Raw genomic sequence first — 23,018 nt, 5'->3', positions numbered from 1 at the left:
AAGAGAGAGAGAGCGAGAGAGAGAGAGCGAGAGAGAGAGAGAGAGAGAGAGAGAGAGAGAGAGAGAGAGAGAGCGAGAAATACTGATAGAAAGAGATAGACATGTTTATTTCCGGTTTTGCTCCAAGATGGCTGCGGTTATACCGATCACTCCCTATATAGAGGATCACTAATATCGATTAGTCAGGGCCGTTTTAGGACTTAGAGCATATGCTCTAAGCGGCCAGCAGAAGACAAATACACTCGATCTGTCTGTTAGCCGTTGTAGTTACATTTGCGATGAACATATGAAAGAGGCTGCTTGTGTCGTATTATGAAGAGAATGTGAGGAAAAGAAATTTTTTTCCCTTTTCTCATGATGATCTTGGCGTTTTATCATCCTCGATGCCCTGAACGTAGTGTCTGGGTAAAACATTGGGTAGTGCGTAGGAAAAAGCAAGGTGTTCATCACAACCTCTTTCTACAAAACGTGATTTTGTAGCACTGAGCATTATGACGGATACGGCTGACACATTTTTTAACCTATCTTGAATATCAAATAAATGCCGCGCGAAAATCCTGCGCCCTGATTGGCTGCAGCTGTCGCCGCGGTTCGGAAAAATAGCCCGTCCACCGCTCCTAAATGCAGAGGGCGCAACGAAAACTTTACGTTTTTCACGAAGTCGGTATTTGTCGGTATTTCAGACCGTGTGAGTTTGGCACGAACCCACGAACTCCCGTAAGATGATAGGTCTATCCCATTATAGAATTCCTATTATTCCTATACTTCGTCGATGATGTACAATTATTCTTGCATGGACAAATATACTCGTGGTTAGTTTTGAAATAATATAGTCATGAGAAAATGGCTTCAACGTACACGGATTACCCAAACGATACGACCAAATTTAATTTTATAACAGAAAAATTGTTCACGCTGTCGAAAAAAAGGAGCAATGAAACAAAGTTGATTAACAATTATCTCTGCGATCTCAATAAACTCGATTATCGATATGTCACTATTTCAAATAACGACGTAAGTAGAATTTTTTGAATTGTTAGGTTCTTCAATTATTTTTTAATACTTGCAAACTGTATTGGCTTCATTCGTTCTATAAATTATTTCTCATTTTAAATTACTAATTTACTCGGTTTCAACATCTGCTTTATTATGTTGTAACATTTTAGATGGTGCATTTATTAATTAAACAATTATGCGCAGTCGCCCCACCTGAGGAAACAGCTTTGGTTCAGAATATTTGCAAACTTCTATCGAGTTTGATTCAGAATAATGCGCAAGTTCAGGAAGAAGTATTTACGTGCTCTAGAGAATGGATTTTAAACGTTTTGGAGTCTGCTCTACCAATTGTCCACAGTGACATCCTTTTGGCTCTAAAGAGTATTTTAATCAATCAGAAATTTGATATCAATCGTGTAATTATTGCTTTTCTTTTTAATATATTCCTGCAACATTGTATGTTTTATTGTGGTAATTTGAAAAGCTTCCTATTCATTGGATGAAAAATAACATATATTTGCAGTACTTGAAATTGTTATTCGGAAATGGTAGAGTGCTGAAAAAATATTTGAGTCCATCCAATACGCAATGGTCTGAAAATCACTATCACGCTGTTAGTTGCTTAGAAGGAATTTTACTGAATGAACATAATGGCACTTCTGTAGAGCAAGAATTCGTTCATGCCATTAAGGATATTGTACTGAATATTGTTTCCTCATCTCTATACTTAAATAATGATAAACTCTACCAGGCCAAAGTAAGTAAATAGTTTGAAATACGAATGGTTCTATGAAATTAAGGTAATTATTTAGAAGTTTTCCATCCTCACTGATTTCAACGATTTTTGGATATGTTATTAAGATCAAGATTCTGAACAACTTTTTCCTATACACGTTACCGCCGCAGGATCTTCGTTTTCGAGATATTTGCCAAAAACTTCTGTTGATTTATTCCGACGTAACGCATTCCACTTTCCAACTTGTCCCGGGTATTAGTATTGATTGGGGCTAGATTAGTGCGGGAGGTGCGTAAAGCATGATAGCAAACTGATGTGAGATTAGAGATTTGAACCAGAAACTTGTGGGTGCTCGTCAACATTCCGACTCATATCGGGTCGCTATCATGCTTTACGCGCCCGCTCGCGGGCGCGCACCCCGCGTTAATCTAGCCCAAACCAATACTAATACCCAGGACAAGTTGGAAAGTGGAATGCGTTGTATTGGAATAAGTCAAAAGAAGTTTTTCGCAAGTATATCGGAAACGAAGGTCAGCTTCGTCATTTGTTTTGTCCCATGCTGGCAGGTACCTATACGACAGAATACATTGTGTAGTAGCAGCAGATTTTCGCGAATATCTCGGAAACGAAGGTCGAGCGGCGGTAACGTGTATAGGAAAAAGTGATTCAGAATCGTGCCCCTGACACCATATCCAAAAATCATTGAAATCGGTGAGGATGGAAATCATCTAAATAATTACCAAAATTAATTCATGTATTGAATGAAATTTTCAGATTCTAAGTTCGTGCTTGCGCATATTACACGTTATAACAGTGAATAAGTTGTTACCACATTCCATCGATTTTACGGGTGAAATTCTGGGAGTAGTGCAAGCATTTTTATTTTATGGCGTCAAGGAGTATCCGTCTGTAAAACCACAGCTTCTTCGTCCAGCAGTAATGAATCTGCCGGAGCAGGTTCATGTCATTCCTAAGAGCAAAAATCTGAAAAATCATAAAGCGAAGCCAAAAAAAACACCTGGCAGAAAAAGTAATGCCGAGGTGAAGAATAATGTTGTGCCTGAATGCAAAAGTGTTAATATACATTCTAGCGATTCTGATGCCTCGGACGGTGAAAGTAATAATTATATCTACGCGGAGTCCAAGGTAAGGCTGGAAGCTGTACGCTTACTGCAGGTACTTGTAGAGAACTCGCAAAGTCGCGAGATATTTGGATTTTGGCCGCAAATCGTTGCAACTGGATCACGGAATGATGCAAGAGTATTAACCAGAAGTATTTTAAAAGAGTCTGTGTCAAAGGTGAAACAGAACATGCTAAGCACTCTAACGGAGTTACTTATAGATGCTAAGTCTTTTTTAATGCACGCGGAAGACACCTGCCAGACATCTTTCATTACATTCTTTGGTACGGTGTGCCTAATGATAAAAGAACTGCACTTTACATTAGCTTTAGTATTGAACTGTGACAAAAATGTAGCAGTTTTAACTCATGCTTTAAAGTGTGCTACCGCTTTAATTCATGGTACACCATACGCACGTTTGAAGACAGGACTTGCCACGAAATTAATGAGAAATTGCGGACCATATATATTTCATAAAGGTATTTGTATTGTCAATCGATATTTTTACCAAAGCCACGTATTATATTTCTTATATTTCGTATAGATCCGACAGTTCGAGTCGCAGCACTATCAACTTTTGAAGCTATTGCTTCCAGCGATCCAATTACGCCTGAAATACTTGGAATACTTGCGAAACAGTCGGCGGTAAGCATAGAATCGGAGCAGCTGCATTTAAATATATCAGTTAGTGATAATACAGAAAAAGAGAGCGAGGAAAAGAAGGAAGAAGAAGAAGTAGATATCGAAGATCTCAAAATTAATACGATCAATGAATACGAAGACAAATTATTGAAAGGAACAGATATCTCTTTCTTGATTCGTGTTTCTTTGCAGAATATATCGAATAAGGTATAATTATACAGAAAATTAGACCTACTTAGTGGGTAAAAGATACGATTCTGAGAACCGAATAATGAAATGCTTAATTATAGATGATGAATACGCCTGTTCGTCTTCAATCACTAAAACTAATTGGCAGGATGGCTTTCAGTACTGGAACTCTTGTATTTCCGCATGTAGAACTAATTGCGACAACTTTAACAGCCGTAATAGAAAATACTGAAATACAAGTAATATTACACGCTTGTCGTGTTCTAGAAATTATGGCTGGTTGCCTCTTGAAGACTGACTGCGAGAACAGTGACGCCTTGGTATTTTGGAATATTGTATTTGAACCCATGACTTTACTTCTTCAACATCCGCAAATGATATTAAAGGAAGCTGCATGCGATTGTTTGGGTAGCATTAACCCTATTGTGTTTACACAATTATCGGTAAGCATGTGCATTGAATAATGTGATTTACGCTTACATATCACATATTACATAGTGAATGGAATACAAAATCTGTTTGAAGGCCTTTATTTTACATACCTTGAAGAATGATCACAATTTTTTAAAAAAATTTTAAATATAAAATCGCGGCACCACAGCTCAACAAAAGAAGCTTCTTCTAAAAAACAGGGTTCCGCGGCCGGAAAGATTTGCCCTTCAATTTTTGACCTAGAACAAAAAACCAACAATTTTTTAATTCTATATAAGATTATCTCGGGAAGTACGCGAGGGAATTAAAAAAGACTGCTTTTTGTAAGAATTCTGCGTGATTGAACAAAACGTTTCAACAATTTTTCACATCACTTTTTGTTCAATCACGCAGCATTCTTACAAAAAAACAGTATTTTTTCATTTCCTCGTTTACTTCTCGAGATAATCTTATATAGAACTAAAAAATGTTTGGTTTTTTGGTCTGGGTCAAAAATTGAAGGAGAAATCTTTCCGGCCGCGGAACACTGTTTTTCAGAAGAAGCTTCTTTTTAGTTGAACCGTGACGCCGCCATTTTGTATAAATTTTTTTTTTTAAAAATTGTGATCATACTTCAAGGTATGTACAGTAAAGGCCTTCAAATAGATTTTGTATTCTATTCACTATACTCGCATAAAAAATTCTCAAAATCAGACTGCCTTTCCGGGCTCTACAGTGGCATTACCCCTTAATGTAAATAAAATATATATAATGTTCACATTCAGTTCAGTGTAAATTCGCTTAATAAGTAGTTAAATAGGAGAAGATGCAAATAATTATGCAAAAATTTAGAATTTTACATGTATAATGTCTATATAAATGTGTGTATAAATATTTTTAGAGGCAAAAAACGGTTTTAATTATCACAGTACTGTTTGGTGCAGTGCACGATGAAGAAAGTGCTGTAAGAGCCGCTGGATTACGGGCATTAGGAATGTTGGTCACTTTACCTGCACTGAAAGAAGAAACTGGATTCTTAATGGATTTAGCTGATATGGTTTGTTTGACTGCTGACGATAAAAATCTTGGTGTTCGTATTAAAGGAGTCTGGGCATTGGCTAATTTATGCGATTGTCTTTCTAATGAAAAGTTAGTTACACTTATGATACAGTTATTTATCATATATTTTATTTCAATGAAAATGATTATCTTGTCGAAAGCATGCGCTGATGTTTAGGTTCAAACAATTTGCCCCGCTAGTCAACAGATTTCTTCTGTATCTTCCTAATTACTAAATCTTTAGCATACACATGCCACTTTCTTTGCAGAAATTACAACGAAATAGAACCTCTCCCTTTGGAGGTTTTACTGCCTAAACTTTATCAGGTCGGCATTAAAGCATCTAAGGACAGTGATAAAGTGAAATGTAATGCTGTGCGAGCCCTGGGAAGTATTCTGCACTTATGCCCTGACAAGCATATATTGTCTGATACATCGGCAGGATTAGAGGCTCTCATAAATTGTGCTACTTTAGGAAACGATATGAAAGTAAATGAAAATATTATTGCACACATTAATGGACAACTTTAACCATTTAAAGTGTTTCGTAATCCTTGAATTTTTTGCATACGATCCTTCTATCGTAGTTAATTTTTATTAGTCTTGGTTGCATCGAATTTAATATATTTTGATTTACTGACCGTTGAAGGTGCGTTGGAATGCCTGTCGGGCCCTAGGACTGGTTTTAAGTAACAATCCAGACAATATATTACAACCTTCATGGCGGGTACGTAATTAATAGAATTAACTTTTCATCAATATTTCTTATTGCATGTACAATACAGTCCTATTGGTTCAGTAGGATCAAGTATTTCCTACATTATGCAAGTTAATATGCGACAGTCCGAACTTCAAAGTCCGTACGAATGCAGCATGGGCATTATATTCGTGCAATTCTTACGGCAAGTATGTTATAACTTTGTGGAAGAGCATTATTTTAGCATTTGAAAATTCTCAGCACGTGCCAAGCTACATTGAGTATCCCCATCGTGATGCTCTTGTTCAACAAGTAATTAAGACTATTACCATACATAGAAGCATGCGGTTATAGGGTTTTAAATATTAACTATTGGTATTTATTATTTTTATTTACCAGCTATGCCTTACGCTTAGTCATGTGGCTGCATGTACCGAAGTGTCGGACTTACAAAATCTTTGGGCAGAGATTGGAGATCATGTAGACGATATCTCTGATTATATGAAACAGTTTCAGGTATGCTAATGTACTGGAATCTTTTAAAAAAAAAATGAATTAACGAAGCAATCGCCGTACAATCTTTTGAACAGTCTCTGCAGCGAACGGCTTAATAATAATTTATTCGATGCTACTGTTTAATACCTTTTTATTCTAGGAAACTATTGTGCCTGAAAAAATTGGGGATCTAATGAAAGGAAAGTTTCAGTTAGAGATATATGTGAAAAACGCTCCTTCACTGGAGGAGCGAAGAATTGCCCAAAATTTGGCAAGCGTTTTCGAAAGAATTAAGCGATACGATAATATAGATGCTACTATCTCATCATTATAATACAAAAAAAAAACAGATAAATGAGAACAAAGTAATTAGGTTATTGTAGTTTAAAATATAAGTAAACTGTGAGGGTGACTTATTATTAATTATAAATTATACAAGTTTATCAATAGCATGATACTTAAATTATCAATTTGATGAGTGTCTAAATTATGAGACAATTTAGAATAACTTTTAAATGTGAATTTTACATAACTTTTACATTTTACCTTGTTTTATATATTTGTACATATGTGAATACTTGGAGAAAATTGAACAATTCCTAGGGATTTACTCAGTTACGTGCGCAAAAAATATTCCTCTCTGATCATTCCGGTAGTAACGATCACAGCCGAATACAAATAAGAATTATATGTGCAATCTACGTAAATACAGTAACAACTATACTCACAGCTATTATGCATTCTTTTCGCTTTTTATACGTAATTTCTGTTAGGAATTTGTGTCTGTTCTATTTATATATACATTTTCTGCACCAGTATCTCTACTTTCAACTATATTTACAGAAGAATTTACTTTTTTACATTCGTGGTTTGATACTTCACTGGTTCCAACAATTTCAGAGGCATCGTTTAAATTCTTTTACAAACATAATTCTTTTTCATTTGAATTCTTTTCATCTAAACTTTCATTTACACATAATGCCGATGTACCTTGTACATCTTTATTATCTTCGATCGTATTAATTTCACTTTTATCGCTACACGCAGTTTTGGGCTCATTGTCATTTTTGTCAGCCGTCTGCTTTTCATCAGGACTTTCCCCTTCTGAAGTGCTGTCCTCATATTTATTATGCTGTTCTGCTCTGTCAACTTTCATCTGTTTATTTTTCTTCCATTTCTGCTTCTTTTTTAACCTCCTTGCTCTTTTCTTTGCTGTTATTTCTTCAGCCATCCTTTTATTGTCCTCTAGCTTTTCATGATATTCAGTGTCTAAGAGTTCCTGAAAAAATATCGCAAACATGAAAAACTTCTTTTTACTTTCATTAAAAATGTAGAATGTAAATGATGTTGGCCCATATTAATGCCCAGAAGAATTAAAAAAGTTTGATATATTTTAATAATACATTGTACATTAGGGTGGTTCTTATTTACTCTGATCGAGCTCAAACTTCACATGGATTTTTTTTTAATTATTTGGAACTATTCTGGAGGGTGCCCCGAAGAAAATTCAAATGTCGAAAATAAGAGTCACCCTATTGTACATCTATATATCGATGGCTTAGTTTCAGTGCACAAATATTGTATGTCCACTTTCTGTGAAATTTCAGTCTTTATACGCAACAAATAGATCTCGACTATTTCTTTGTGCTGTATAAAAATCACATTTATATCTACTTCATAAATTTGTCAAAAATAATTTTTTTCTTCATTATGTGTCCCTGAATGTTATATTCCATTGCATGTTTAAACCTGTTTTTCTCGAAAACGCTAAAAGTAGATATCCAATATTTGTTCAATAAGCCATCGATATATTGATTTTAGTAAAAGTTAATTACGATAAGTGTTATTTGATTCAAGAAGAATCATGCAAATGAATATTTATGTGAAATAATTTTTCTGAAAATTTAAATTCGTGAACTTACTGAGGGCGGTTCTCACTGCGTATACTATACCAGGCCTTCCCAAGTAGGGGAAAACCACTCCTGAAACACATGTTTCGGTTCTCCCTCCAACGCTATGCCTTCAGCTAAGGTGGGACGATTCCTACTACCCTTTCTCCGAGGAGACAGTAACGCCGCTAGAAAACATGTTGGGGCGCTTTAGGGTGAAAGTACCAAATGTGTCAAGTTTTCATAGGAAATTTCATAATGACTTAAAAATAGTAGGAAAAATTAAAATTTAAACTAGCATTTCAAAATGTAAAAAGAATTAAACAAATTTATTACACACAACGATACAATTATGTCAAGTTTTTATAGGAACTAAAGTAATAATTATATAGGAACTTTTAAACTAAATTAAATTTTAATTTTTCCTACTATTTTTAAGTCATGAAGTTTCCTATAAAAACTTGATACATTTGGTACTTTCACCCTAAAACACCCCCACATGCTTCTTAGTGGCGTTACTATCTCCTCGGAGAAAGGGTAGTAGGAATCGTCCCACCTTAGTTGAAGGCGTAGTGTTGGAGGAAGAACCGAGACATGTGTTTCAGGAGTGGTTTTCCTCTGCTTGGGAAGACCTGTACTATCTTATATTACATTACATTTGTATGTTGCGAGTTAAAATTACCTTACGACCCTTTTCTTGAATAAATTTTTGACGTGCATATTCTTTCCGTCTTAAATGTCTATATACGTGAAATTCCCCGCTGCCCGCACCGGCGCTACTACCCATTACATTGCGAACAAATTCTGGCACTGTTGGTGTATTCTTAGATTTAGGCCGTTCTGGTAATATAATAGGCTTTTCCTATTATAATAACAATTAAATTTCGTACTGTATTTTCACAAGGACAGTATAAACAAAAAAAATGCTGAATAATTTAGAAACAAAAATGGAAGAAAACTGCTTATTAAATTCTACTCTTAATGTATGCAAGTTGGAGTATAGAGATACTGGTACACTATTTGATTGTGCTTACTGGATTTTTCATTAACTTTTGAAGTTTTAGACGCTGCAAATCGATTGCAGTTTTTGCAACCACAGGCTTCTCCTCCTCCTTTTCTTTATTCTCTGACATATTCGCAGCTAGTAAGTAATGTAATGATCTTACAAAGCTCTTATTACATTATAATAACAAGAGGTATATACGTAATGCACAATTGTACACAATAACAAAAGTGAAGTACGCGCGTCACAAATATCGATATGTCCAGCCACATCGATTCTGCGTCAATTTCAAATCGATATATCACAGTTTAAAAAACACCATAATCGTACAAAGACAAATATGTTTTGTTATAAAAGCAGCTCAATATTTCTATCCCGTTGAACAATCATTCGCTTTCAAAACACTCGTAATAAACCCATCATCAGTAATTAATTACCAAGTTAACTGTCGCCCATGTATAGGTACATGCGTGGACATAGGAATATAGGGACGGAGGTATAGTTGCGGGTTGAGATATCCTTGCGGGAGGGGCAACGAGGTAACATACGCCTTCTTTCTACTGGCTGCTGCTTCGCACAAGCGCAGTGATGTTTAATGAAGAACGTTTGTCGCGTCGCAGGTAGGGATAGTGGCAGCCATATTTTAATAATTATAGATGCATATTTTTCTTCAATTTTCATTATTTTTACAATTTATATTCGTGAATAATCACTCCGTTAGTATATACTTACAATTAGACTTCTGTATGTACTAATCTGTAGCAAACACTTTTTCATATATGCGAGTTGCGATTCTCGCTCTAGCGGCGTTTAGCGCAAGCTCTTGGAGCACGAAGTTCGAACTTTAAAGAGTTAAGGATGAAGTTCCTTATCGCTCGAAAACAATGTATTAATTTAAAAAAAAAAAAAACGAACGTACGAAGAAGCCTGTTTCTTCGCCTCGCAATTCATCACCGACGTTGTAAAAGCATGGACGTGTTATAATAAAGCCCAACCTTTGATCAATCTTTAAATATCTTTGTTCGTTTCTTAATAGTTCTGGTTAATATTCAATAATTAAATTTATTTCAGTTCAATAATCTTTATTTCGTTCGAAGTTATTCGTTACAAATTGTCTTGTTCAATCAACTTCGCACGATTCGCGAGCAGAACCCTTTTGGGTTCCACAGACAACGGACCACATTGAAATTCCCTCAAACTGTCAGAATTCACAGACGGCCCCGCAACACATAATTAGCGGTACCGAGCATGCGTAAAATGCAACCAATCAAATCCAGGCAGATGTAGGTGCTCCCCCCCCCCCCCTTCAAATACGTATCACTCCACTTGTCCAAAGTCGCAATTATTCTCCTCACTCCCCTCACTGCACTTGTGCGAAGCAACAGCCAGTAGAAAGAAAGCGTATGTTACTTCGTCGCCCCTCCCGCAAGAATATCACCCCCCGCAACTATTCCTCCGTTCCTATAGTCCTATGTCCATGCTATGTACATGGGTCCATGTGTTCCATAAAAATAACAATCACTGTTCATGAACCACGTAGATTTTCTAATAAGATGGTAAACCGCATAATGTAAATACATCATGATAAACGCGCACTGAGTGCGAATTTTAGCCAATCGGAAGCGAAAAAGTTCACACACAGTGCGACCAGTGCGAACGTCCGAACTTCCTATTTGTGCGCACCTGCAAACTTTCAGTTTGCAGTTTTCGTTGCTTTCCGTCACGCTCCGGGATTTATGCTTGTTTATGCTCATGGGTCAGAATGATTCGGATGGTTGAGAGTATGAGAGAGTGACATGCATGTGACGTAACAAAGTGGTGAGCAGTGTTCGTATATTTGATCGAATTAAGAAGTTTTCACATGTAATGAGTAGTGCACATGAAAATTCGTGGTCTTGGATAGAGTATCTGGCGAGAACAGTCGATAAACTTACACATGGCGTAACTAACTTAGTGTCCACGACTGTTGGGCTAACGTGTAATCTGACCGATTTTGTTATTGGTGATGAAACACAACAGAAATTGTCTGATTTCTCTAATGAATTTGTAGCCTGGCTAACATTCGATGACTTTCAATTGCAGTTGCTAAAGATTTTCTCGTTCACCTTTGTTAGTACCGTGGCTCTGATATTCATCGCTTGGCATATTTACGGCGCTAGAATTTCTGAGCATTTTATGGAGCAGAGTAAGAGAATTCATCATTTCTGTCTTCATCTACGCATATCTTCGCCGCGAGCGGCGAGACAATCCGTGATGCATCTTTTCTACTTATATTCGCGACAATAACTGAGACCATTAATTTGCTTTGTTATTGCAATACAATAACAATATGCGCGTTTAGAAATCTATTTTTATACTATGCCTCATATAAGTATAGAACGTAAGTGACAAATCGCTAATTTGTGAGGGAGAAAAATTCTACCAGATTTACACTATTTTCACTTTCCTTATTCGTTTTGTTTAGTCGCTCGTACTGAACATTCAGTCCCTAAGAAAGGAATTAATCATGTACATGATTTACAATCCAGAAACTTTCTCACATTTACACTTATTTACATCGGAAACTGATTTCTCAAAAATAGAATACTATAACACAGTATTATAATTTCTATTTCTAGATCCTGTATCAGAGGAGCGCGACGCTTCATCGGGAGAGTAATTTGGTATTGGATACAACTAATTTATTACAAAAGCACAATTGTAGGTATAGTTGTACTTTCCTCCGATGAAAAGAAGTTGGCGAGAAACTGTAGGCTGCGAACGCCCTATCCCTACAGGCCCGCGTAGGGTACATGTATTATCGCCATTGGCCGGCGCAACATTGTCGACGAATACAAAGTAAGCAAACGGGCACGGGCAGGCGGGAATCAATGCGAGCGAAGAACCCCTCTCGCCCCTGTGACGTTTCGACTGACTTCTTTTCATCGGGACACAGTACTTATTGTAATTGAATTAACTCGCGTCATAACAAAGATTATAAAATTTCTATCTTTGTTACAGATTTCCTGTTTCGTTAAAAAAGCCAATAGATCGTCTTGGTAGCGAGGAAGGCATATCGATATAATTTACTCATTTAGATACATTGTGATATTGAAATAATTCCCAACTATGACGGACAAAATCAAATTGTTCTTTCAGAAAAAGAAATTGGATACAAAATTTATGAACGCTGGGAAAGGATGCAAGTAAAGTTTGTTTCAATATAATATAATAAAGCTTTTTGATTACAGATATTTTCTTTGTAATGATAACAGGAGAAATAGATAGGACTTTATCTCTTAAATCAGGTTTGACTAACTGGTGGCTCGCAAGCCACCGGGGGCTCCTCCGCTTTGCTGCTACGCTAAACGGCCCCCCACCATGCCTACCAGACTCTGACGGTCGCAGTGGATTTCTCCTTCTTTCCTTCTCTTTTCGACTGCGATCATCAGAGTCTGGTAGGTATGGAGGGGGGCCGTTCAGCGTAGCAGCAAGGCGGGGGTGCCCCCAGTGGCCCTCAAGCCACCGGTTAGTCAACCCTGTCTTAAATAATTTCTAGTAATTAATCATAATATTCAGAGTCTATTTGTTATCGGCTTCTAAACCATACAGACAGTAGAGACCTGCAATCATTTTAAGGCGGGTTTGCGCCTTATTGGGCCGAAAAATAATCCTTTGTGAATTTTTTCTACAAAAACGGTTCGACAAATTAATTTGAGGTTTGCCAGGCTGTTTTATTGTATCTTGAACTATTGTTCTGAATTTTTGTGTGACTGAAAAAAAACGTTGGCAGATACAAAAAGAGTGTTGAAAATTAATCGGGTGGTCCTCGCGTTAACAAAAAGTTCTGTAAGGTTTATCCGACACACAAAAAAGAAAAGAGATTCTTAATCTATATGAATGTGGCTATCGGTGGTAGTAGACTCATTGCCGTATCTGTTACCGTTCCTTTTTTATTTTAAGAAGTTTTCCCGATTTTGCGGCAAAACTTGTTTCAGACTCAAATCAGGACGTTTCGCCTTCTTCAAAAGGCTGCCATTTTAACATTTTTTAATATTTATTAATAAATCTACTACCATCGATAGCCACATTCATATAGATTAAGAATCTCTTTTCTTTTTTGTGTTTCGGATAAACCTTACAGTACTTTTCGTCAACGCCAGGACCACCCGATTATTTTTCAACGCTCTTTTTGTATCTGCCATGTTTTTTTTTTCACTGTCACACAAAAATTGAGAACAATAGTTCAAGGTACAATAAAACAGCCTGTCAAACCTCAAATTAATTTGTCGAACCGTTTTGGTAGAAAAAATTCACAAAGAATTACCTATTTTTCGGCCCAACAAGGCGCAAAGCCCCCTTAAGTTTCCATATACAGAACCATCCAGTATTTGTTACCATCTTCTTATTGCCAAAATTGTGGGTGCTTGCTTATGGAATTATTTATTCGTCTGCTATGATATGGGACATATGTTTCCTGCGTCACATTTTTACAGCGCGGTAACGAAAACAGGGTTTCCTCTAAGTGTTAACTTACGTTTCCCGATATCTTTTACCGATTGTTCCCGATTTTTTATAAAATTATATAGACATCGAGTCCCAACATTAACTCTCTGAGCAAACATGTTAATGACTTTGCATTCATAAGCGCTGGTGGTGCTCCAAAGAAAATTGTATTGTATCATTACGAAATGGATTAAATTTAAAGGGATGAAGGTGGTCTTTACATTTCAACAGCATTTCTGCCTTTTTGTTAAATGAATTTTGATTTCCATACTTATAGAAAGATTAAGACGTCAAATGCTGGATAACCCTGTCTACTTAATGAGTATTTCTTTGTGTAACGTAATTGAAAGTAGATTTTTTGGATATGTAAGAAAAATATAATAGAACTGTTGACGAAATGTTTAGCATAAAAATTACTACGTACAGATTATCAGAATCATCCAGTGCCACAGTGTCTGCACAGCCAGCGCAACCGGTAAAAAGAGTAGAACCTACGGAAGAAGCTAAAATAGCTGGTCAAGCTGCTTTGGCAAGACTAGAAGCCAAAGGAAGTGATATAACTAGATTTAATACGTAAGTTATATACAAAAGGAATATTAACGTGTATTTTCGGCTTTCTCGTGCTTTTCGGTTTAGTAAGTACGCTATATAAACATTCCCAGAGGAATGTCTTATGAAACTACGTTGCTTGCAGATCGTATGCAGCTATAAATGCTCAAGTAAAACGCGAGTTGGAACAGGAAAGAAACATACAGCGGAAAGCGCAAAAGGAGCAGGCAAAACCAAAAACAGAAACTAAACATGAGACCCAAGACAGTTCTTTGCTAGCCGTTGCTGGTGTATATTTTCGATGTCCATATTTGTCGAGTGAAATATTATCGCAAGATGAGTGGAAAAGAAAAATAAGAGAGTTTTTGTATGAGCAATTAAAAGGCGAAGAGGCAGGTTTAACAGCCTGTTTGATCATACAGAACTGCAATACCGGGAGAGAAAGGGTTAACAACTGCGTGGAAACACTCGGAAAGTATTTAGAAAACATCATAAATAATCCAGAGGTGGAAAAATTCAGGAAAATTAGAATGCATAATAGAATATTCCAAGTAATATTGTTATTTTATTAACAGAGTTGTAAGAAAAGAAGTCTTGATAAAAATCTTTCATTTCCTTAGCTACATTGACGTAAGCATACAAATATAATTAAAGGGCTCTTTTATACATTCACAGTGAATGTATTAGAAAACTTTGATTATTGAAATTGTTTATTCAATATCTTTTAAAATGCGCTTCTCCATATATTTTTACACGTTAATTATATATTGCCTGTTTTACAACTCAATCGAAACGTTCACTAATGTAAGAATATACTGTATATGCGAAGTGCTCGTTCGTCTTAGATTTGTAGAAGGAAACGGAAGATCTCTATTAGGTTTCTTTCATCGTAAGTTTGAGAAGAATTTAAAAGTATAAATCCATTGATACTTTTAAGGACAAAGTGCTCCCAATAGAAGGTACATTAGAATTCCTAAATGCTGCTGGCTTCCGGCAAATGACGTTGCCGAATAATGACATAGAGGAGGATTTCTTGGTTTGGAATCCAGAGAATTGTGACATAAACGACCTGACCATGCTATGCGAGGCATTGAAGTCTGCAGAAATCATTCCGCTCGAATTAGACAGAAACCTTCAAGTATTGCTACCTATGCAAGCAAGCGAGAGAAATGAATTGCCGCCGAGTTTTTTCAACATAACGTCGGAGGAAATAAAAAGAGAACAGCAGCTTCGGTAATTATGCATCTAATTGTTTTGGACGAAACTACAGGATAGTGTGCGATTGATCGTATCGAATGTGTGTACTTTTCCGTTATTAACAGAACCGAGGCTGTTGAACTAAATCAATTGCTGAGAACGAAAGCTATGAGAGAGAAGGACGAGAAGCAGTCACTTAGGAAGTATAAATTCTCGTTGATTCGCATTCGATTTCCCGACAACATTATTCTGCAAGGAACTTTTTCGGTCCACGAAAATTTCAAGAGTGTAGTGGAATTCGTCAGTGAGAATATCGCGAATAATGAGAGGCCCTTCACTTTAAGAAGGCTAACTGGATTAACATTCAACGAGGAGACTTTCGATAAGACATTACTCAAATTGGAATTGTTTCCTGCTACTCTTCTAATATTCACTGATGGAAGTTCATCAGAGAAAGCGGACGATTCTGCAGGATATTTGAAAGAAGAATTGCTGCCGTATATTCAATCGATATGAAATCAACCTTAATGGAAATATTTAATCGTTCTGCATTGCGATTGTAAAACATTGGATAAAAAAAAAATACATTTGATGACCAAGGCCTATTTCCTTTAGCGTAGAGGAAATTATTAAATAGAACATTTAAAATACTATTGCAACATTTATTATCATTCCAAATACTAAACAGATGTCAAAGTAGTAAAAATTGTTATTGTCAGAAATATTTTCCATACTTATAATGTTATAAGTTCTGTTGTTTGTCTACATTCAAATTGTAATGTTACGTAAAATTCCGTATGGTTTTCCAGTAAAACTTTAACGAATTCATCACTTTGTTATAATTTTCGTATTTCGACGATAGTCTTTTATGCGATGTTCTAGAGCGAGGTGAGAAAACGAAGTGAGTTAATATATCTCAACATCTTTTTTATTGTACAAATACATATGTAGATTTCGTTCAGGAAACAATCATGAAAATTAGGTGAAACTTTTAAAATAGTATTCTTCGCCTCTGCATCTATTTAAGTAATAAAAGTAAAAGCTTTAGTTCTACGCAATTGTTATTTTTACAATATCAAAGAAAAATCAAGAAGAATCATGATTCATCGCGTGTGTACACTAATCCTGCACGATTGTGCATTTTGGCACTTCTGTTGCATATTAATATTTTATATCAGTCTTTCTACATTTCCCATGTACTGTTAAAGTCTACTATTGACATTTATTACATTCAACGCATATACATACTGCGACATGCTAGAAAAGAAGGCATATGTATTGAATAACTTGCAATGTGATATGTATAGTTTATCTCTTATCTGTTTTATCAATCTATAAAGTAAAATCGATCAGACGCTACAGATAACTTATTATGTACATATATTATATATGTAACTGTATGATCCTAAACTGGAATAAACTGATATCAATAAATACGAGCGAGCTCTGTTTCGTTGTAAAAAAAAAGGCTGCGTTGATCCAATAATTTGTTTTAGCGAAACGCTGTTATAAACCATCTCGACAATACCATCGAAAGGAAGACTGAAATAGGTTCACCTAGTTTCTTGAGGTGAATCGTTTAACGACTGACTTTTCGTTTCAACGGGCAAAGCGAGGGTAGCTGTAGCAGCGCATAATGCTGTCACAGCGTATATTGCCATCGCCCCAGTTATAGACCATTGAAGAAATACTTGAGCTATATATGGTGTGACCATTGCCCCGATTCTAGCCATGGCACTACAAGTACTGACCCCGATACTACGCAAATGCGTTGGATATACTTCTGGCGTGTACACGTAAGCTGCTTGAAACACGCCAGCGATCAATCCTCTGGCTAGAAAGATTGCAAGTGTTAATGCTGCTCTGCTCAATAGGCATGCTCTGCCTAGAAAGCAAATCAGCATGGCAAACATTACTAGCTGAAAAGCCATCGTTTTCCTTCTGCCAATTTTCTCAATTGCGAAGATAGTGGAGAAAATTCCAGGGAATTCAGCCAGTGTTGTCCAAAGAAGATCAATGTAATCACTACGTTCCAGGCGACAATCTAATTGGCAGACATCCTCTTTTTCGTTTCCCCAAGAACTACACTGCTCAGATGATGTGTGGAATAGTTCTGTAGTCATCAGTACGACACCATAATAACAGAATGCGGTACTCATCCTAGAAGTATAGCTTCCATTGTTAATTTCTAGTAGGGCTGTTCGAGTGCTCGAATATTCGGGCGGCTTGAAATTCAGACCAAGCCGGCGGATTCGGTTTTCGAGCTGCCCGAATTGTTTCGGGCCAAACACACGTTTCCAAGTGGGTATTGATTAATTTATAATCTTGAAGTTTACTTCAAGACTACCCGAATTTTTCAAGCCGCCCGAAAAAATTCAAGCTACCCGGATTTTTCGGGCCGCCCGGATTTTACGGGTACCTGGCTCGGCCGGGTGGGTCGAGCCGAACCAGGCTCGGCTCGCTTTATTCAAGTACCCGAACAGCTATAATTTTTTTAGAAGATATGTACTTATATATCCGACAGAAATGTAATTGGAACTGAAATACTTACCACACAAGCCAAAGTAAAGTGGATGTTCTGTACATTTCTTTACTCAGCACATCTTTCAGTTTACCATGGTTAACTTGATAAAAGCGGTCCATGACTAATCTTCCCGGAGGCAAAGGTTTCTTATTCTCTCTTGCTATTCGTTCCAATGTCGAGACGGCTCTGTCCATCCTCCCAGTTGTCATATCGAATATGGTAGATTCTGGCAGCCACTATTCGGGGATACAGTACAAGATTTGTATAATTTCCATTGTATATATTACTTTCATTGTACATTTACTTACAGGAGTGATCATAGCAAATACAAGAAGCGGAATTGTTGACAGAATGAGAAGCCATCTCCAACCAAAATTTGGCATTATTGCTAATGCTATTGCCACTTCGAAACAAGCTCCAAGTGCCCAGAAACACTGCAAATAAGTAAATGTTTCATGCAAACTAAAGGCAAGTATGTATATTATTAAGATCCATCTTTAATCATGCTTACATCCAATAAAATAACACATTTTGCCCTTTGCTTTGCTGGAAGAAACTCCGCGTACAATGTTACACTGAAACAGCATAGACCAGAGTTATTCTAATCTGTTTTAAACACAATTATATTCTCATTGGCGGAACTTACCAAATACTTACGATTGTGGTACACAACCAATAGCAAAGCCAACTAATCCTCTAAGCAACAAGATCCAAAGGAAATTTGGCGCAAAAGAGCTGAGAAAAGCGTAGTAAAGTAATAATATCGCGCATAGAGTTAAGGATTGCTTGCTGCCATATCTATCGCTTAAATTACTCCAAAATGTTGAACTTAGCATCATACCAAGAAAAACCACCTGCAATAATTGCGACGATATATTACACTGAAAATGATCGTAATCGTCTTTACACAGTATAAACAATTTATCCAAGGACGTTACCGTAGTTGTCAAAGCTTGTTGGTACCTAGTTATACCCCAGTCACAATGCAACGATGGGCTTAAAATACTCAATATCGTTATTTCCATACTGTCTACCATCCAACAGAGACCCGTGAATAAGGATAACTTGACTTGAAATTTTCCAAATCCTAATGCATTGATAGCTTGGATCACAGTAAACGTGTCTGTCGATAAGTACGAATGAATATAGGAATCTTGATGGAATATACTGCTATTTAAAATAAAATTAACTTGATTTACTTTCTACCATGCTTAATTAGTTGCGTACGATGAAAATACTTTCCATAACAAATAATGTTAAACAATCTATGTACACTTAATGTAGAGAACATTTCATGAATTAAATCTAAAGCAGTCGGCATGAGTTAAAGGGTCATGCGTAGTTGGCAGGTGAAAAAAAAACGTGATTTTTACGAATTTTTCTGTGGAAAATCTAATGTATATTTTTTACAATTATTCGCTTATTTTAAAAGTACATATATTCAGCAACCCTCAGGAATTTTGTTATCGGAAAATATTAAATAATGAAGAAATAACAGCCACTCTTCCGGAAGCCATTTTTTTTTTGCGGTGAGCACGATTTCTCCGAGCTGGATCATCTGACAAGGGGACCTTCAGGTTTGGCAATTTCAGAATATGTTGATACTTGGTTTACGTGAAGGTCTTTACTTGAACATTAATTTCTCAAAGCAGTAAGGCGCGCTTTTCAGCCAAATTCGAGGAAATTGACTTTGAAGAATTCAATAAAAAGTACGATTTTCAAGCTAGAGATAATGTAAAATAAGATGTGAGTTTTTAATTGAAAATGATATTTAAATATCTGTTAATTCGTACGAATTTCGTAGGTCTTTAAATGAATAAAAAAAACTTTTCTATAGTAAGACTAGTCGCGAGTGCTATGCACCGACCTCGGAATTTTTCAAAGTTGATTTTCTCGAATTTGGATCGCGCCTTACTACTTTGGGAAATTAATGCCTGAGAGAAGACCTTCACGTACACTAAGTATCAATATTTTCTGAAATTGCCAAACCTGAAGGTCCCCTTGTGAAATCGAAAGGTGAAGAAGATTCTGTTGGTATATGAGTTTATCTAGTTCGTGAACGAAGGATTTTTGTTTTTGATGAAATCTCTATTTTTAATTCACGAAAAACGAACAATTCAGACATCGAAGAATTATGATTTTGTGCAGGGGCGGCTTTAGCATACTTGGCACCCCGAGCAGGATTATCATGGCGTTCCTCCAAGGGCACGAAAATCAATTAGCAGATTGGATATAAACGAATAAACGCATACAGCAACGCCCCTACAGATTTAGTAAACAGCAGCCATTTTGTCTGAAATCATTTTTATGAAAAATCCTTCGTTCACGAACCAGATAAACTCATATACTAACAGAATCTTCTTCACTTTCTGATATCAGATGATCCGGTTCAGAGAAATTATGCTCACCGCGCAGCGCCATTATAAAAACAGCTTCCGCGATAGTGGCTGTTATTTCTTCATTATCTAATATTTTCCTACAAAAAATTCCTGAGGGTTGCTGAATATATGTACTTCTGAAATAAGAAAATAGTTCTAAGAAACATACATCACATTTTTCACAAAAAATTCCCGAAAATGACGTTGTTTTTTGTCTGCCAACTAAGGTTGACCCTAAAGAAATTCATTCAACTGTAATAAGTTAAACGCAGTACTATACAATTGTAATCTAATTTGTTAATAAAAGTATATATAAATATTTGAGTTACTTAGATTGCATAAACGAAGTCATTGCTGCAGACGCATTTATAAAATTAGTCGTTAGTAACTTTCCGATCCATGTTTGAAGGAAGATTGAGTACATTCTGTTAAGTATCTCGCAGAGAAAGTTTGTCGCTTATAACGAACATTAATCGGAGTAGTCCCATTAAATCCGGTGTTACTTTCCCATGCATATAGTAAGATATTTACACAACTTACAGCTACCCATTCCTTTACAAGTGTAAGCAGATTACCCTGTACATAAAACGTGTGAGTAATATTTTAAAGAGACATAAAAACGGGTCGCGTATTCAAATAATCTTCAGTTCCTTAATACTAATAATATATGCGCATCGTAAAAACAGTATACCATCTGGGATTACTACTACGGAAGATAATTCCATGGAGCGTTCTATGCTGCTTCCAAAACTCCTATCACATCTTGAGGTACTTTCTGGATTAGTGTTCAACTCAGAACCCCGCAACTCCTCCAGCTCGCGATATGGTTCGTTAGACTTTTGAGACTGATTAGACATGATCGTTTATTTATCATGTACCTATTTACACGAAATGAGCACAGAGTTTAAAAAGTCCTCGAGCACCCGCGTCTGCCACTAGTGACACGATTAAATAGAAATGCGGATTCAAATGGGAGGATCAACCGATCGTGCATAAGAACCTTCATCAGTATCAATTAGTATGTGGAGCGTGACAAACTCAACAAAGGTAGGGTTAAGTCTGACAGCGCATCTGACAGCGTTAATTGGTGTCAACTGAACTGAGAATACTGACAACCCTGTCAAACTAGTAGTGAATAAATCTAAGACGCGTTACAAAAGTACTAATTGCTACCAATTGTCAAAATACAGAGAGAGCTACTTTCAGTGTAACAAGGCTTTCTTCTTCAGTGTTCATCCATAAATGAGGATTTAACAGACTCTGAAAATTAATAGTCTCATTTGCTAATTGTTTCGGACGGTGCATCGGGTGAATCCAGATAAATTCAGGTGAATTAAAGTAATTGTCAGTAATTGTTTGGAAAAAGATTGCTAGTAATTTTGTGTTACCATCACAGTTAAACAATAGCAAAGAGGAGATATAATAAGGCTGTGTTCCGAATCACGCATACTGCGCATAGACTGCAGAGAAAACCGTTCCGTTTCAGTCTATGCGCGCATTGGTGTCGTTGGTGGCACATAGGATTCCCTAGAATTTTCCCACTTCTAGCGCATGAAGCGTGCAGTTTATGCGCGCATGCGTATTTGTCTCTTTACGCCACTTTACGCACGCTTTGAAAAACATGCACCAAATTATGTGGTCCTCTCCTCAAAGTGACAGAAAATGTAACCTACATAGGATGCAAGCACGGGATGGACCGGAGGGGCCCATGTAACACGATATACATAGTTTCTCAACCCGAGTTTTTCTACCCTTCATGAATAGCGGAAATTATTGAAAGCGAAGACCATATTTTACGAGTTTTGCAGGACGAATTGCTGCTTACTCAGCGAAATTTGGTAGGCAGATGTGGAAGGGAAAATAACGTTATCCATTGCCCATGCCCGAGGCTGACTGCCATTCCGAATAACTATTGAATGTACTCCTAGACTGTCTACGCGTCTTGTATTAAGGCACGATTGTTAACGCTACAGAAACACGTTCACGGATATTATCAATAAAACCTTCTAAGAGATACTAACGCACGCTACGTATTTATGCCCCAGATAGCACAGGACGTTTTGAAAACGTACATTTTACGTACATTTTATGTCTGAACGTCCATGGCTTGATTTGTGAAAATGGACGGTTTTAAAACGTTTCCTGGACGCTTTTTGTACGTTTTTAAAACGTTTCCTGTACGTTTTTGAAGCTTCAATATAGCTTGTGTTACAATCAAAGCGTGCTAATTCAGCGAATATATATCTAGTATATACATTCATAAATAGTCAATGTGTGCACGCACTGATTTGATTGGCTAAAGTATTCACATATACATTATACTTTTTACCTAAAGCGAAGAAATATTCGTTAATTTAAATAGATCAAGAACAATTACATTGGTTCAAAATATACAATTGAGATTCTATGAGCACAGTGAGGACTTGAGAATGATTTGAGAGAAAGTAGAAATTGGGGTTATGTGGCGCGTGCAAAGAGCAGTTATGCTTTCCACCAATCAGATCACGAAAATCGTAAATCATTGTTCTGCCTGCACCAATCAGAAGCGATCACGAACATCACGGATCACTGTGAAAAATCACCGTGATTGAGAATGAACGTGATCGGATCACTCGTGATTCACAAATCATGGTTCTAGCCAACACTA

The 23,018-nt window shown here is 36.6% G+C and overlaps 4 protein-coding genes across 11 annotated transcripts; 2 read left to right on the top strand and 2 right to left on the bottom strand.

The window, feature by feature from the left end:
- Positions 1 to 684: 684 nt before the first annotated feature.
- LOC143374545 (HEAT repeat-containing protein 6) lies at positions 685 to 7,079 on the top strand. 2 transcript variants are annotated; one of them, XM_076822742.1, is made up of 12 exons: positions 685 to 1,014; positions 1,167 to 1,412; positions 1,520 to 1,753; positions 2,507 to 3,332; positions 3,398 to 3,702; positions 3,786 to 4,127; positions 4,997 to 5,244; positions 5,424 to 5,643; positions 5,804 to 5,881; positions 5,957 to 6,163; positions 6,251 to 6,367; positions 6,507 to 7,079. In XM_076822742.1, the coding sequence occupies exons 1-12, from the start codon at positions 844 to 846 to the stop codon at positions 6,678 to 6,680; spliced, it is 3,168 nt and encodes a 1,055-aa protein (XP_076678857.1). In that variant the 5' UTR covers positions 685 to 843; the 3' UTR covers positions 6,681 to 7,079. The 2 variants fall into 2 exon arrangements, with proteins under 2 accessions (XP_076678857.1, XP_076678867.1); XM_076822752.1 differs by lacking the exons at positions 6,251 to 6,367; positions 6,507 to 7,079 and having other exon boundaries at positions 5,954 to 6,087.
- On the bottom strand, positions 6,743 to 9,537 carry LOC143374587 (PRKR-interacting protein 1 homolog). Its single transcript, XM_076822839.1, has 3 exons — positions 9,270 to 9,537; positions 8,918 to 9,097; positions 6,743 to 7,625 (listed from the first exon to the last, which is right to left on the bottom strand). The coding sequence occupies exons 1-3, from the start codon at positions 9,366 to 9,368 to the stop codon at positions 7,266 to 7,268; spliced, it is 639 nt and encodes a 212-aa protein (XP_076678954.1). The 5' UTR covers positions 9,369 to 9,537; the 3' UTR covers positions 6,743 to 7,265.
- A 1,393-nt stretch (positions 9,538 to 10,930) lies between these two features.
- Gint3 (GDI interacting protein 3) lies at positions 10,931 to 16,903 on the top strand. Of its 4 annotated transcripts, none has more exons than XM_076822804.1 (7): positions 10,931 to 11,056; positions 11,857 to 11,938; positions 12,239 to 12,423; positions 14,150 to 14,296; positions 14,418 to 14,823; positions 15,210 to 15,505; positions 15,595 to 16,903. In XM_076822804.1, exons 3-7 carry the CDS (start codon positions 12,347 to 12,349, stop codon positions 15,983 to 15,985), a joined length of 1,317 nt encoding a protein of 438 aa, XP_076678919.1. In that variant the 5' UTR covers positions 10,931 to 11,056; positions 11,857 to 11,938; positions 12,239 to 12,346; the 3' UTR covers positions 15,986 to 16,903. The 4 variants fall into 4 exon arrangements, with proteins under 4 accessions (XP_076678919.1, XP_076678936.1, XP_076678943.1 ...); XM_076822821.1 differs by having other exon boundaries at positions 11,857 to 11,942; XM_076822828.1 differs by having other exon boundaries at positions 10,979 to 11,056; positions 11,857 to 11,901.
- Positions 16,619 to 21,819, bottom strand: LOC143374551 (synaptic vesicle 2-related protein). Of its 4 annotated transcripts, none has more exons than XM_076822773.1 (8): positions 21,063 to 21,203; positions 20,701 to 20,947; positions 18,932 to 19,163; positions 18,651 to 18,847; positions 18,505 to 18,568; positions 18,302 to 18,427; positions 18,021 to 18,229; positions 16,619 to 17,629 (listed from the first exon to the last, which is right to left on the bottom strand). In XM_076822773.1, the coding sequence occupies exons 2-8, from the start codon at positions 20,793 to 20,795 to the stop codon at positions 17,023 to 17,025; spliced, it is 1,530 nt and encodes a 509-aa protein (XP_076678888.1). In that variant the 5' UTR covers positions 20,796 to 20,947; positions 21,063 to 21,203; the 3' UTR covers positions 16,619 to 17,022. The 4 variants fall into 4 exon arrangements, with proteins under 4 accessions (XP_076678888.1, XP_076678905.1, XP_076678896.1 ...); XM_076822790.1 differs by having other exon boundaries at positions 18,932 to 19,116; XM_076822781.1 differs by having other exon boundaries at positions 18,932 to 19,116; positions 20,912 to 20,947.
- Positions 21,820 to 23,018: the final 1,199 nt, after the last annotated feature.

The sequence above is a fragment of the Andrena cerasifolii genome, chromosome 1 (assembly GCF_050908995.1).
Source record: "Andrena cerasifolii isolate SP2316 chromosome 1, iyAndCera1_principal, whole genome shotgun sequence".
NCBI classification, from domain to species: domain Eukaryota; kingdom Metazoa; phylum Arthropoda; class Insecta; order Hymenoptera; family Andrenidae; genus Andrena; species Andrena cerasifolii.
Note: the sequence above shows the minus strand (reverse complement) of the source record. Positions and strands in the feature narration are given on the sequence as shown.